Genomic DNA, 13,092 nt, shown 5'->3' with positions numbered 1-13,092 from the left:
TTGCCAACCAGCAGAATTACAATAGACACCACAATTTGTGGCCTGTCAGCAATATGAAACGTGCATAGAAAAAAAAACATAAGCTTTAATTGTTCATGGGAAATAAACAGGTATGCAGCCTTTGTTAAAAATAGAGACATAGAAGAGCAGAAGAATCTCAAATGAGTCAGTTACTAAGAGTAAGTCTACCTGCTGATAAATACAAAAGGTAAGTACAGTTCCATACACCAGAGAATAACAAAACAATAATGAAATACAGTTGGCAACATTGCAGTCCAAGCATTCCTAACCAGCTGAACATAAAGGGATCCCCTATTAATAATGAAAGAGGCCCAGGCAATACTATGTGGAGTCTGTTCCACTGAAGAAATCACAGCATACCGTCTGATCAGTCCAGATCCCGAAGTGGAGACACGCGAGGGGTCTGCTGGCGAATTTCAGGGATGTCCAACCAGCGCAGAGCCTCCTTGACCCATCGGAAAAATTTGTGATCCCCATAGCATCCACTCTCAGCTGAGCTAGGTACAGCTTTTTTTCTGCACCTCTGAAGAGTAGTCAGTAAAGAATGATAAGGTGTGCCTAGCCATAGCAATTGATTGTTTTTCCCTGGCCAGGCAGACAATAATGTCACAAACGTGCAATAACTTCACAAGCATAGGTCATCGTGGGTGACCTTTGGCAGAGGACAGATAGGTACCTGTTGAGCCTGCTCCGCAGCAGACAGCAGGGTAAGTAAGCTAAGAACAGGTCCCGCAGCGAGGACTCCACAACTTCTGTAGGAGTACGACCTTCCACCCGTGCACCCGGCATAACTGGTAGTCATCAGCCTTAACTATATCTTCTTGTAGTCATCAACCTTAACTATATCTTGAGCATGTTGTTCAGACTCCCCAGACAGCAAGGTCATGGAACCCTCCAGGTCACTAATGAGGCCCTCCGTCACCATAGTGCGATCTGCTACCTTTTGTAGGTCATGGCGCATGAAGGTAATTTTAGTTTGCAATGTTTCCATCTGTACAGTCATCCTAAGACGTAACAGGTAGCATTACAACCGTGACGTCAGGAGACTCCTTCTCCTGCATCGCCCGTCATCAGCCACAGTGCGAAACTCGCTCTGTGCAGCTGAGAAACGGGGATGCTGCAGGAGAGATCGCGGGGGTCCCCAGTGGCAGGACTCCCGTGATCAGACATCTTATCACCTATCCTAGGGGATAAGATGTCTAGGGGCGGAGTACCCCTTTAAGGACCAAGGACCATTTTTCAAATCTGACCTGTCCCACTTTATGTTGTTATAACTTATCAATGTGATTCTGAGATTGTTTTTTTCGGGACAAATTGTACTTAATGTTAGTGGTAAATTTTGGTCAATGCATTCTGCATTTTTGAGTAAACCACTCCAAAATTCCGGGAAAAATAGAAAAAATTTGCATTTTTCTACTTTAAAGAAAGATAGTAATATGATATAAATTAGTTATTAATTCACATTTACAAAATGTCTACCATCCAGTGGCATCATTTGTTAAATTGTTTTACTTTTTTAGGACATTATGGGGCTTAGAAGTTTGGCAGCAATTTTCAAAATTATAGACAAAATTTCAAAATCAAATCTTTTTAGGGACCAGTACAGTTCTGAAGTAGATTTGAGGGGCCTGTATGTAAGAACCCCTATAAAATCACCAAATTATAAAAACTGCACCCCTCATCAAAATGACAGTTGGGAAATGTATTAACCCTTTTAGGTGTTTCACAGAAATTAAAGCAAAGTGGAATTCAAAAATGTTTTTTTATTTTTTGCAAATATGCCATTTTGCTCCATTTTATTTTTTAGCAACACAGCAGATGCTGACAGGGAAATACAACTCAGTATTTATTTCCCTAATTCTGTCATATTTAGAAATATCCCATATGTGGCCCTTGTGCGCTATATGACTCACACACATGCATGATGGAGCACCATGTGGATTTTGGGTCTTTACCAAACATCCTACCCTAGATGAAGAGGGTAGAGATGAGCGAATTTACAGTAAATTCAATTTGTCACAAACTTCTCGGCTCGGCAGTTGATGACTTATCCTGCTAAATTAGTTCAGCTTTCAGGTGCTCCCGTGGGCTGGAAAAGGTGGATACAGTCCTAGGAGACTCTTTCCTAGGACTGTATCCACCTTTTCCAGCCCACCGGAGCACCTGAAAGCTGAACTAATTTATGCAGGATAAGTCATCAACTGCCAAGCCGAGAAGTTCGTGACAAATCGAATTTGCTGTAAATTCGCTCATCTCTAGAAGAGGGCTTTGGGTTCCAAAATATTTGTGCGAGACAAATTAATGCTTTTATTGGTACCATTGATACCTAATTTACATATGTTTTTTATGGTTTACCCCATTAACATCACTAAATATTTATTTTTTTTGTTAAAAAAAAAATGGCACCATATTCTGAGCTGTAACTTTTTTTTTATTTTGTTTTATTTTTTTTACCAATAGAGCTGTGTGAGGACTTATTTTTTGCGGGATTAGTAGCGGTTTTGAATAGTACTATTTTGGGGTATGACTGACATTTTGCTGACTTTTTATAAAATTTTTAGTGCGGCAGGATTACCAAAAAGCAGTAATTTTGGCGAGATTATTCACCTTGCAGTATCAATGACATGGCAATTTTATTCTGCAGGTCGGTACAATTATGGCGATACCACATTTATTTACTTTATTTGATGGTTTATTACTTTTACACTATAAAAACTATTTTTGATGTTAAAAATATTTTTCAGTGCATCGCTATTTTCTGAGAGCTGTATTTTTTTTTTCATGCCGACAATGTTGTGTAATGACAAATTTTTCAGTGAGGAGTTGAAATTTTTAGTGGGTACATGGGACATTTCGATCACTTTTTATTTTAGTTTTACAAAGGCAGCATTGATATAAAGCCATAAATTTGACAAGGTTTTTATTTAATTTTTTTTACAGCGTTCATCGTGCAGGTTAAATAATGTGATAGTTTTATTGCTTGGGTTGTCATGGACTTGGCGATACCAAATATTTGTATATAATGTTTGGGGAGGGAAAGGGAGATTGGGTATATTTATTTATTTATTATTTATATTTGTTGTTTATTTAAAATTTATTCATTTTATAGTTTTTTTTACTTTTTTTAATTTATTTTTTACTGTCCCATTAGGGGACTTGACACTTATAATACATTGCAGTACAGATCTGTACTGCAATGGATGATGCCTGACAGTGTTACACTGACAGCTGTCTCACTGATACGTATAGCAGATCAGACTCTGCGTCGGTCAGAGCCTGATCGGCTTCCGTAGCCAGGTAACCAGTGGCCGTTCGGAGGTCTCTGGTTACCATGGTTACCAATGAGACCCTGCAATCGCATTGTGGGGTCTCATTGGAGAACAGAGGGAGCTCCCTTCCTCTGTCACCGGCAATCGGTGCTGCAGTCACATTGACTGCAGCACTGACGGGGTTTACTGTCAGTATGGGAGCTCAACTTCGCTTTTGTCAGTTGTGGTGGGTGCCCAGCAATATGCGATCGCCCCATCATCCATTTGCAGCAAGTTACCAGAAAAATGGACGTATATGTACGTCCATTTGCGGCAAGTTAGCAGAAAAATGGATGTATACGTACGTCCATTTGCGGGAAAGGGTTAAAAAGGTAGCTTTGTGTAGCTCTTTCATTATCCCAAAAACTGGGTGGCATACAGTTAAGAAATCAACTGACATACTTTATTGATAAACAGCTCAACTTATATAGGAACAAAAAAGTAGGGGGTATACATAGAACATAATGACATCACTGGTGCCTCCATGTTTGGGGGATATAAAACATGCAGTTCTCTTTCAGATCCAGCAACCCATTTTACAATAATGACAAGGAAAACACACAGCTTTTATACACAACCAAATCAGGCATATACATAATCCAATAAGCACAGACAAAAGGTTAAAAAAAAACACATCACATCATCAGGTCCACCTACCGTACCAACCCCCATATCCTGTCCTCACTCTGGGGCCTCTGTGGAGATAAATTGGGGAACATATATCATGTACTCAGGGTCCCATCCACCAAAGGGAGCTCGCCCACAGCAAGGGTGGTTTGTTCACAGTATAGTGTAAAAGCTGCTGCCGGTCAGTTCGCAGTCTAGTGTAAACATAGTCACCGGGCAGTTGGCAGTGTGCTATAAATATTGCCACCGCTCAGTCCAGTGGCTATAAACAGTTCCTCCAGTCAGTGCACAATTAAGTTGGCCAGTCCGCAGTCTAGTGTTAACCCTGCTGCTGGTCAGTCCACAGTCTAACATAAAACACTACCAATGATCAGTCTACAGCCTAGTGAAAACGCAAACACTGCACCCCATGCAGTCAGCAGTCTAGTTTAAATTCTGTCACTGGTCAGTGCACAGTGTAAACACACACAGTTGTTTGACGACTTTTCGTTAAAGTTGGATGTGAAAATTATTATTATTATTTTTTTCACTAAAATGCTAGTTTTCCCTCAAACTTAAAATTTTTACAAGGGATAATAGGACAAAATGACCCCCAAAATTTGTAACCCCATCTCTTCTGAGTATGAAAATATCCCATGTTAGGACATAAAATGCTTTGCGGGCAAACTACAATGCTCAGAAGAGAAGGAGTCAGATTTAGCTTTTGAAAAGCAAAATTTGCTGAAATGGTTTTTAGGGGGCATGGCCCATTTAGGAAGCCACTATGGTTCCAGGACAGCAAAGAAAAACCCACATGGCATACTATTTTGGAAACTACACACCTCAAGGCACGTAGCAAGGGGTCCAGTGAGCCTTAACACCCCACAGGTGTTTGACGACTTTTCGTGAAAGTTGGATGTGTAAATTATTTTTTTTTTCACTAAAATGCTAGTTTTCCCTCAAATTTAAATTTTTTTACAAGGGGTAATAGGACAAAATGCCCCCAAAATTTGAAACCCCATCTCTTCTGAGTATGGAAATACCCCATGTGTGGACGTCAAGTGCTCTGCTGGTGCACTACAATGCTCAGAAGAGAAGGAGCGCCATTGAGCTTTTGGGAAAAAAATTGTTTGGAATGGAAGTCAGCGGCCATGTGCGTTTACAAAGCCCCCCGTGGTGCCAGAACAGTGGACCCCCCCACATGTGACCCTATTTTGGAAACTTTACCCCTCACAGAATTTAATAAGGAGTGCAGTGAGTATTTACACCCCACTGGCGTTTGACAGATCTTTGGAACAGTAGGCTAGGCAAATGAAAAATTACATTTTTCATTTTCACGGATCACTGTTCCAAAAATCTGCCAGACACCTGTGAGGTGTAAATTCTCACTGCACCCCTTATTACATTACGTGAGGGGTGTAGTTTCCAAAATAGGGTCACATATCGGTATTTATTTTTTTGCGTTTATGTCAGAACCGCTGTAAAATCGTCCACCCCTGTGCAAATCACCAATTTAGGTTTCAAATGTACATGGTGCGCTCTCTTGTTGTGCGTCCGCAGAGCATTTTACGCCCACATCTGGGGTATTTCCGTACTCAGGAGAAATTGCGTTACAAATTTTGGGGGTGTTTCTTTCCTTTTAACGCTTGTGAAAATAAAAAGTATGGGGCAACACCAGCATGTTAGTGTAATTTTTTTTAGTTTTTTACACTAACAAGCTGGTGTAGCCCCCAACTTTTCCTTTTCATAAGGGGTAAAAGGAGAAAAAGCCCCCCCAAAATTTGTAGTGCAATTTCTCCCGAGTACGGAGATACCCCATATGTGGCCCTAAACTGTTTCCTTGAGATTTAACAGGGCTCCGAAGTGAGAAAGCTCCATGCGCATTTGAGGACTAAATTAGGGATCGCATAGGGGTGGACATAGGGGTATTCTACGCCAGTGATTCCCGAACAGGGTGCCTCCAGCTGTTGCTAAATTCCCAGCATGCCTGGACAGTCAGTGGCTGTCCGGAAATGCTGGGAGTTGTTGTTTTGCAACAGCTGGAGGCTCCGTTTTGGAAACACTGCCATACAATACATTTTTTATTTGGGGGGACAGTATAAGGGGATGTATATGTCGTGTTTTACTCTTTATTATGTGTTAGTGTAGTGTTTTTAGGGTACATTCGCACTGGCGTGTTACGGTGAGTTTCCCGCTAGGAGTTTGCGCTGTGGCGAAAAATTTGCCGCAGCCCAAACTTGAAGCAGGAAACTTACTGTAAACCTGCCCGTGTGAATGTACCCTGGACGTTCACATGGGGGGGCAAACCTCCAGCTGTTTCAAAACCACAACTCCCAGCATGTACTGACAGACCATGCATGCTGGGAGTTGTACTTTTGCAACAGCTGGAGAAACACTGGTTGGAAAACCTTCAGTTAGGTTCTGTTACCTAACTCAGTATTTTCCAACCAGTCTGCCTCCAGCTGTTGCAAAACTGCAACTCCCAGCATGCACTGATCGCCGAAGGGCATGCTGGGAGATGTAGTTATGCAATAGCTGGAGGTACGCAACTACAACTCCCAGCATGCCGAGACAGCTGTTTGCTGTCTGTGCATGCTGGGATTTGCAATTTTGCAACATCTGGAGGGCTACAGTTTTAGAGAACACTGCAAAGTGATCTCCAAACTGTGGTCCTTCAGCTGTTGCAAAACTACAAATTCCAGCATGCCCAGACAGCAAACAGTTGTTTGGGCATGCTAGGAGTTGTAGTTTTGCAAGATCTGTAGGGCTACAGTTTAGGGACCACTATATAGTGGTCTCTAACTGTAGCCCTCCAGCTGTTGCAAAGCTACAACTCCCAGCATGCCCAGACAGCTGTCTGGGCATGCTGGGAGTTGTAGTTTTGCAACCCTGGAGGGCTACAATTAGAGACCACTGTATAACGGTCTCAAATTGTACCCTCCAGATGTTGCTAGGCAACTCACCGGCTTCCGTCGGATCCAGCCGCACGTCATCGCCAACCGCCGACCTTCGTCGCCCGTCCGGATCGGTAAGTGGATCTTCGGTGCCAGTCTCCTTTCGTTCCCCGTTCTGCCCTGCCTATTGTGGGGGGGCAGGACGGGGAAGACGAAAGTTAACCCCCCCGCCCCCGATCTGCTATTGGTGGTCGCCTCTAGACCACCAATAGCAGGGATAGGAGGGGTGGCACCCCTGCCACCTCACTCCTACGCCTTCAGGGGAATCGTGGGTGTCTTAGACAACCGTGATCCCCCTTATATACCGGGTCACTATAGACCCAGAATCGCGCAAATCGCAAGTGTGAATTCACTTGCGATTTGCCACGGTCGCCGACTTGGGGGGGTCTGATGACCCCCCTGGGCGTTTGCACGGGATGCCTGCTGAACGATTTCAGCAGGCATCCCGATCCAATCCCCGCTCGGCACGCGGTAGGGGCCGGAATTCTCCATGACTTACGCGTACGTCATGAGTCCTTAAGTACCAGAGTGTCATGACGTACGCGTACGTCAAGGGTCCTTAAGGGGTTAAACTCCTTCACTGTATTTGCAGCGACCATCTCTGCAGGAAGGCTATTCCATGCATCCACTACTCTCTCAGTAAAGTTATACTTCCTGATATTACTGCATAAACCTTTGCCCCTCTAAATCTGTGAGACAAGTGTCCGTGTGGGGGGTGTAGTGTGTGTGTCAGTGCCCTTTAGTGTAGAGGTAGTCATCCTTTATCCTGTATAAGTCGCAGGGGAGAGCAGTTGAAGCCAGTAGGTGGCAATCCCACTTCATATAAGGAAACAACAAATCTATAATATGCCTTAATAAATCACAGAATTTTTTTTACCACATTATTTCCTACAGGTGTGTATGCGATTGTCTGTGAAGCCATTGGTGTCTTATTCTCTAATTGAGAATAAGGTTAGCCCCAAGATATAGTTGGGTCCTTAGGTATCACATCTTTTATATGTCCTTTTATTTTGTCCATCAATTGTGGCCATCCTTCTCTTAAATATTCCATCTTTTGGGTCTAAAGGGTCGCTCTCTCATGAATCCGGAATACTCCCAAAAAAAACCTCACAGTTCCACTGATCAAGGGGACGCAATAAATTCTGGTATCCTTACAAAATCCCCAAGTCAAAAGACCAACGTGTTTCGGAGATGTTAACAGCCCTCCTTTGTCAAGCACATTAACGACAGTACCATTAATATAACTTCTAATGAGACCATAGTGTCACTCCATTCCCATCGGCGTCCATGCCGATACTAGAAGTTCTGCTGTCTTCCTATTCCAGATAGTGCTGTGGAATCCGTTCCGTCACTTCAAGTGACGTCACGTGGAACACATTATGCGCTCCACATGAAACCCTCATATAAAATTTGGGTGGTCATATTTAGTGACGTCACCTGGATCACATTATGCATTCCACACATATCTTCTAGTTCCCATCCTAGATATATCCCTCCAGGAAATGGTTGGCCTGGGACCATGCTAGTACAGGGCTAAATTTAAACAATGTAGAACTACCCATGATATGGGAGTTGTAGCAGTTGCATCCTTCCTGGCTGGAGATTCACTAATGCTTCTTAAGCAGCAAAACTTTATTTTCAAGGCAATTAAGTTACCTAACGCTAAACCATAACTATTTTTCATATGATGGGGACTTATATGTGCAGGTTCAAGGTACAGCATTTGGTACAAAATTTGCCCCTTGCTATGCGAACCTTCACATGGGGGCATTCGAATAGGGAATAGAGGATCCCAGAATTGTCTTCTATGGAAGGTTTTTTGACAATTTAATAATAATTTGGAAGGGATCACAGGATACCATGCAAGGGTTTATCTAAGGACTCAATTCTCTTGATAAGGTAACATTCTTTGATCTTGATACTTTTTTGGAGGGAAATACATAGTGACCCAAAAAGTGAACGCAAATAGTTACTGGGATTACAATAGGTAACACTAGAATACTAGGAAAAACAACATTTCATTCTGCCAAATATGAAAAAAAAGACAGAATTGCAGCTATCTTAACTAAGTGCTTTTTTGAAAAGAGATATCTTCCCACCCTAATAGAAGAGGCTTCTAAAAAAAAGCTAGTAGTTTAAGCCAACATCAAATGTCTCTAAAAAATTGAAAACATTATATACACAGGGTGAGTAAGGAAATGGATGTTTCATTTTTAACAAAATATAACACTTCCAATTCCTTTTTCAGAAATTGTTGTGGGAGAAGTGGAATATCCTTATGAGAAAGCCCATTTTGAGTAAATATCTCCAACCAAAAAATGGATGTGCATATTTAAAGGAGATATCCAGTGGTGAACCCAGTGGTGAACAACTTATCCCCTATCCTAAGGATAGGGGATAAGTTGCAGATCGTGGGGGGTCCGACTGCTGGGGCCCCCTGCGATCTCCTGTACAGAGCCCCGACAGCCCGCGGGAAGGGGGTGTGTTGACCTCCGCACGAAGCGGCGGCCGACACGCCCCCTCAATACAACTCTATGGCAGAGCCGAAGCGCTGCCTTCGGCAATCTCCGGCTCTGCCATAGAGATGTATTGAGGGGGCGTGTCGGCCGCCCCTTCGTGCGGAGGTCGACACCCTCTATCTGGCCGGAGAGCCTGGCCCCCGTATAGAGAGATTGCAGGGGGCCCCAGTGGTCGGACCCCCCGCGATCTCAAACTTATCCCCTATCCTTAGGATAGGGGATACGTTTTTCACCACTGTACTATCCCTTTAAGAAGGCTAAAACTCTAGAAAATTATGTGGTATCCTATGTACCAAGAAAACAACAAACAGCAACACATAAATGTGGTGTACAAATGTGGGGTAAGAAAATGTAAATGTATGCAAATTACTAATCAAAATAAAAAAATAATCAGTATCAAAGGGGAAGCAAACCATGTATAATAAACAAATATCTTAACTGAAGCTCTAGCTACATCATTTACTGTATGTGTTGGAATGCCCATGCAAACTCAGATCTATATTGGGAACACCACAAATTGTTTGTTCTCCAGAATAAATCACTGTAGATCTAACATAACTAGGGGCTATAATTGCACAGTGTTTTGCAACATTTTCGAGATCACCAGAACAATCCAGAATTTTTAACATATATCCCTTTTGAAAAAATAGCCCAAGATGATTTCAAACAGTTGTGTAATAAAGAAATGTTCTGGATTTAGACCTGTACTAGCGTGGTCCCGGGCCAACCAGTTCCTGGAGGAAAATATCTAGGATGGGGACTAGAAGATATGTGTCGAATACATAATGTATTCCATGCGACGTCACTGGATATGACCACCCAAATTTTAAAGTTAGTATGGTGTAGAGCGCATTGAGCATTCCATGTGGAGTGGAAGTGATATTACTGATTCCCCAGCATTACCTGGAATAGGAAGACAGCAGAACTTCTGGTATGGCATGGGCTTCAGCGGGAATGGAGTGACGCTAAGGTCACATTGTAAGTTATATAAATGGTACTGTCGTTAGAAAATGTAATTTACTTGACAAAGGAGAATTGCTAAGACCTCTGAAACTCATTGCATTAGACTTTTATCTTTTTGTTAGCATGACATTTTTCTTAAACTAGCTCCAATTGGTCTATTGACTTGGGGATTTTGTTAGGATACCACAATTTATTGCGTCCCCTTGATCGGTGGAACTGTAAGGATACCAGATTATATTGTGTCTTTTTGGCCGGTGGAACTGTGTATATAGAGAAGTTATCTGTATAAAACCATCCTGAAGGAGGGAGAAAAGTGTATACTTTATCCCCCTGCAGGAAAGTAAGTTTGAAATTGGACTACTAGATTTATGATTTAATGGACATAATCCTCCTCTGAGCACTGGTTTTGTTTTCCTTGTTTGTTTTTTTGCATTGTATGGACCGACTTAACATGTTTGGACCTGGGGCTTTAACCAGCAACCAGCAAACTGTTTTATAGTGAATATGAGAAGGATTGTCAAATGACACATACAGTATGATATGATATCGGGGCTCTGAGGTGTTGTGGTGGGTCAGTGGCATTGATCTACTGCCCTCCACTGACTCCAAGTGAGTTATATCCAATTTTCCTTCCCACTACTCGGGTGCTTGGTGTTTGGGGTAGCATGCTCCCTATTTTTACACAGCTACAATTGTCGTTGTGTCTTTTCCTTTTGTTGAAAGAAATGTACCCTGAAGAGAAGGTCACATGTCCTATTCCAGTCCAGAGAATGTTTCCCTCTGGTGAGTACAGTCCTGTTTAAGATGAGTGGTATCAGGGGCACCCAAATAGCCATTCAATATGGCCATCAAAGCACTCATTAACTTTTCACCCACCAGGGATTCTTCTAGACCCTGCAGTTTCGATGAACCTGATTCTTCAGTTTGTTGACATGTAGGGCAAAGTCTCTCATGATCACAGCATGATATGAAACCTTGGTGTCTAAGGCTGAATGAGCAGCTTCAAGAGCAGTACATTGTTTAGTAAGGAAAGTCACAGAGTCTTCCACCGCAGAGATGGAACATTATTGGCAGCAACATGACGTGCCATGACATGCTTTAATGCTGCAGCTAGGAAGCTTGAGGAGTCGAGTCCTGCATTCCCAGGGTATCTACAGGGTGTTTTGACACAGTAAAGTAGACATAAATATATCATTCTAAAAATGTCTTTAGAGTTTTTGCCCTCTCAGTGTGCATTTATATAAAGCATTAGAGTTGCTTCTTGAGTACATTATGAGAAAGAAAACTGAAATTGGTAGATACAAGTAGTTTAAATGTGTGGGTATATCTTGTAACTACCATCGTCATTATTTCTGCATAGTCAGTGTAGAAGACTTGCAGTGTAGATTACTGACATTCTGTGCTAAGGACAGTAACATTTATCTTCCTTTCCTTTAGCTCATACCAGTGATAGTGAAGACCTTTCTGGTGGTGAAAGTCTTTCAAAACATCAGACTTCAAAGTCATTTTCTGGAGTAACATCAAAACAAACCAAAATATCATTGGGATTGTGTACGCCAGGAAAATATGTGAAAAACAGAGAAAGAGAATCTTTTCAGAAGGAATATAATGATTGTCTGCCTAAATTGTACAAGTGGAGTTTCCAGCTATGTATGTATACCATTCTGCTATGAAATCAAAGGGAACAGGTCACCAAATGTATTTTTTTAATTTAGAAATGCATTTTAAAAAAAATTTATAATTTTTTTTCCAATGTTCTTTTGCTTTTTCAGTTGCCCAGAAACATTAAAAATCTTATATAATTTTCATATTTCCCACGGTTAACCAGCAGAGGGAGCTATCATTAAAAAATGTGTTGAAGGCAAGCAACCTGTAACTCTCTACTGATGACCTCACACTTCACTTCTTTTGTGACTGTGTTCTTATGGAGAGGAAAAACATATTTTCAGTACAACTATGCAGTGCCATTTTATTGGTGTCTGCACATTAGTGTGCATAAAGTCTGGACACATAGAAAATATCACTAAACTATAACTATAACTTTGTTTCACCTGTCCTGTCTTATTACCTACTGGACTTTGTCCATGCCTGTCCTTCAGCTTGGACAAAGCCATGATTTTGTAAGCCATGATTTCTATTAAAAGGAAATAAAAAATGTTTATGAAATATATTAACTCCTTAACCTGTTGGGGACAGAGGGCGTGCAGGTACGCCCTCGTGTCCTGGTACTTAAGGATGGAGGGTGTACCCTTACGTCCTCCATATTTCCGATCACCACCGCTTGCCGGGCGGTGATCGGACAGGGATGACTGCTGATATCTATCAGCAGGCATCCCATGGCAATGCCTAGGGGGGGGTCATGAGACTCCCCCCATGTCAGCGATCGCCGTAAATTGCCGGTCAATTCATACCAGCGATTTGCAGCGATTTTGGGCCAATCGGGTCACAGGTGACCCGAATGCCTGGAAAATAACAGTGATTGGAGCTGTCAAAGAGTTCCGACCATGCTAAAGGATAGGAGCGAGGGGGCAGTGTTGCCACCTCCTCCTATCCCCTGCCATTGGTCAGTCAGGACTAACCAACCAATGGCAGTTGGGGGCGGGGGTTAAAGTTAATTTCTTCCCGCTCTGCCCACCGATCGAAGTCCGGTCAGAGGGGGGAACAAGTGCGGCGAGGGGGGAGCATGGCCGGCTTACCGAAGGGGCAGCAGCAGAGACATCG

General features: G+C 42.4%; 1 protein-coding gene across 8 annotated transcripts in view; it reads left to right on the top strand.

Annotated features, from left to right (window-relative positions):
* The window catches only part of ARID4B (AT-rich interaction domain 4B), a 424,644-nt gene that overhangs the window by 395,157 nt on the left and 16,395 nt on the right, over positions 1-13,092 (top strand). For 6 of the 8 annotated variants that reach the window (XM_056566987.1, XM_056566988.1, XM_056566990.1 and 3 more), the window contains one exon: positions 11,809-12,021. The exons of the other annotated variants lie outside the window; for them this stretch is intronic. In XM_056566987.1, coding sequence (XP_056422962.1) covers positions 11,809-12,021 — 213 coding nt within the window. The remainder of the gene's footprint in view (positions 1-11,808; positions 12,022-13,092) is intronic. 8 annotated transcript variants of the gene reach the window in all.

The sequence above is a fragment of the Hyla sarda genome, chromosome 3 (genome assembly GCF_029499605.1).
Source record: "Hyla sarda isolate aHylSar1 chromosome 3, aHylSar1.hap1, whole genome shotgun sequence".
Lineage (NCBI taxonomy): Eukaryota > Metazoa > Chordata > Amphibia > Anura > Hylidae > Hyla > Hyla sarda.
This window is presented reverse-complemented; position numbering and strand designations above follow the sequence as displayed.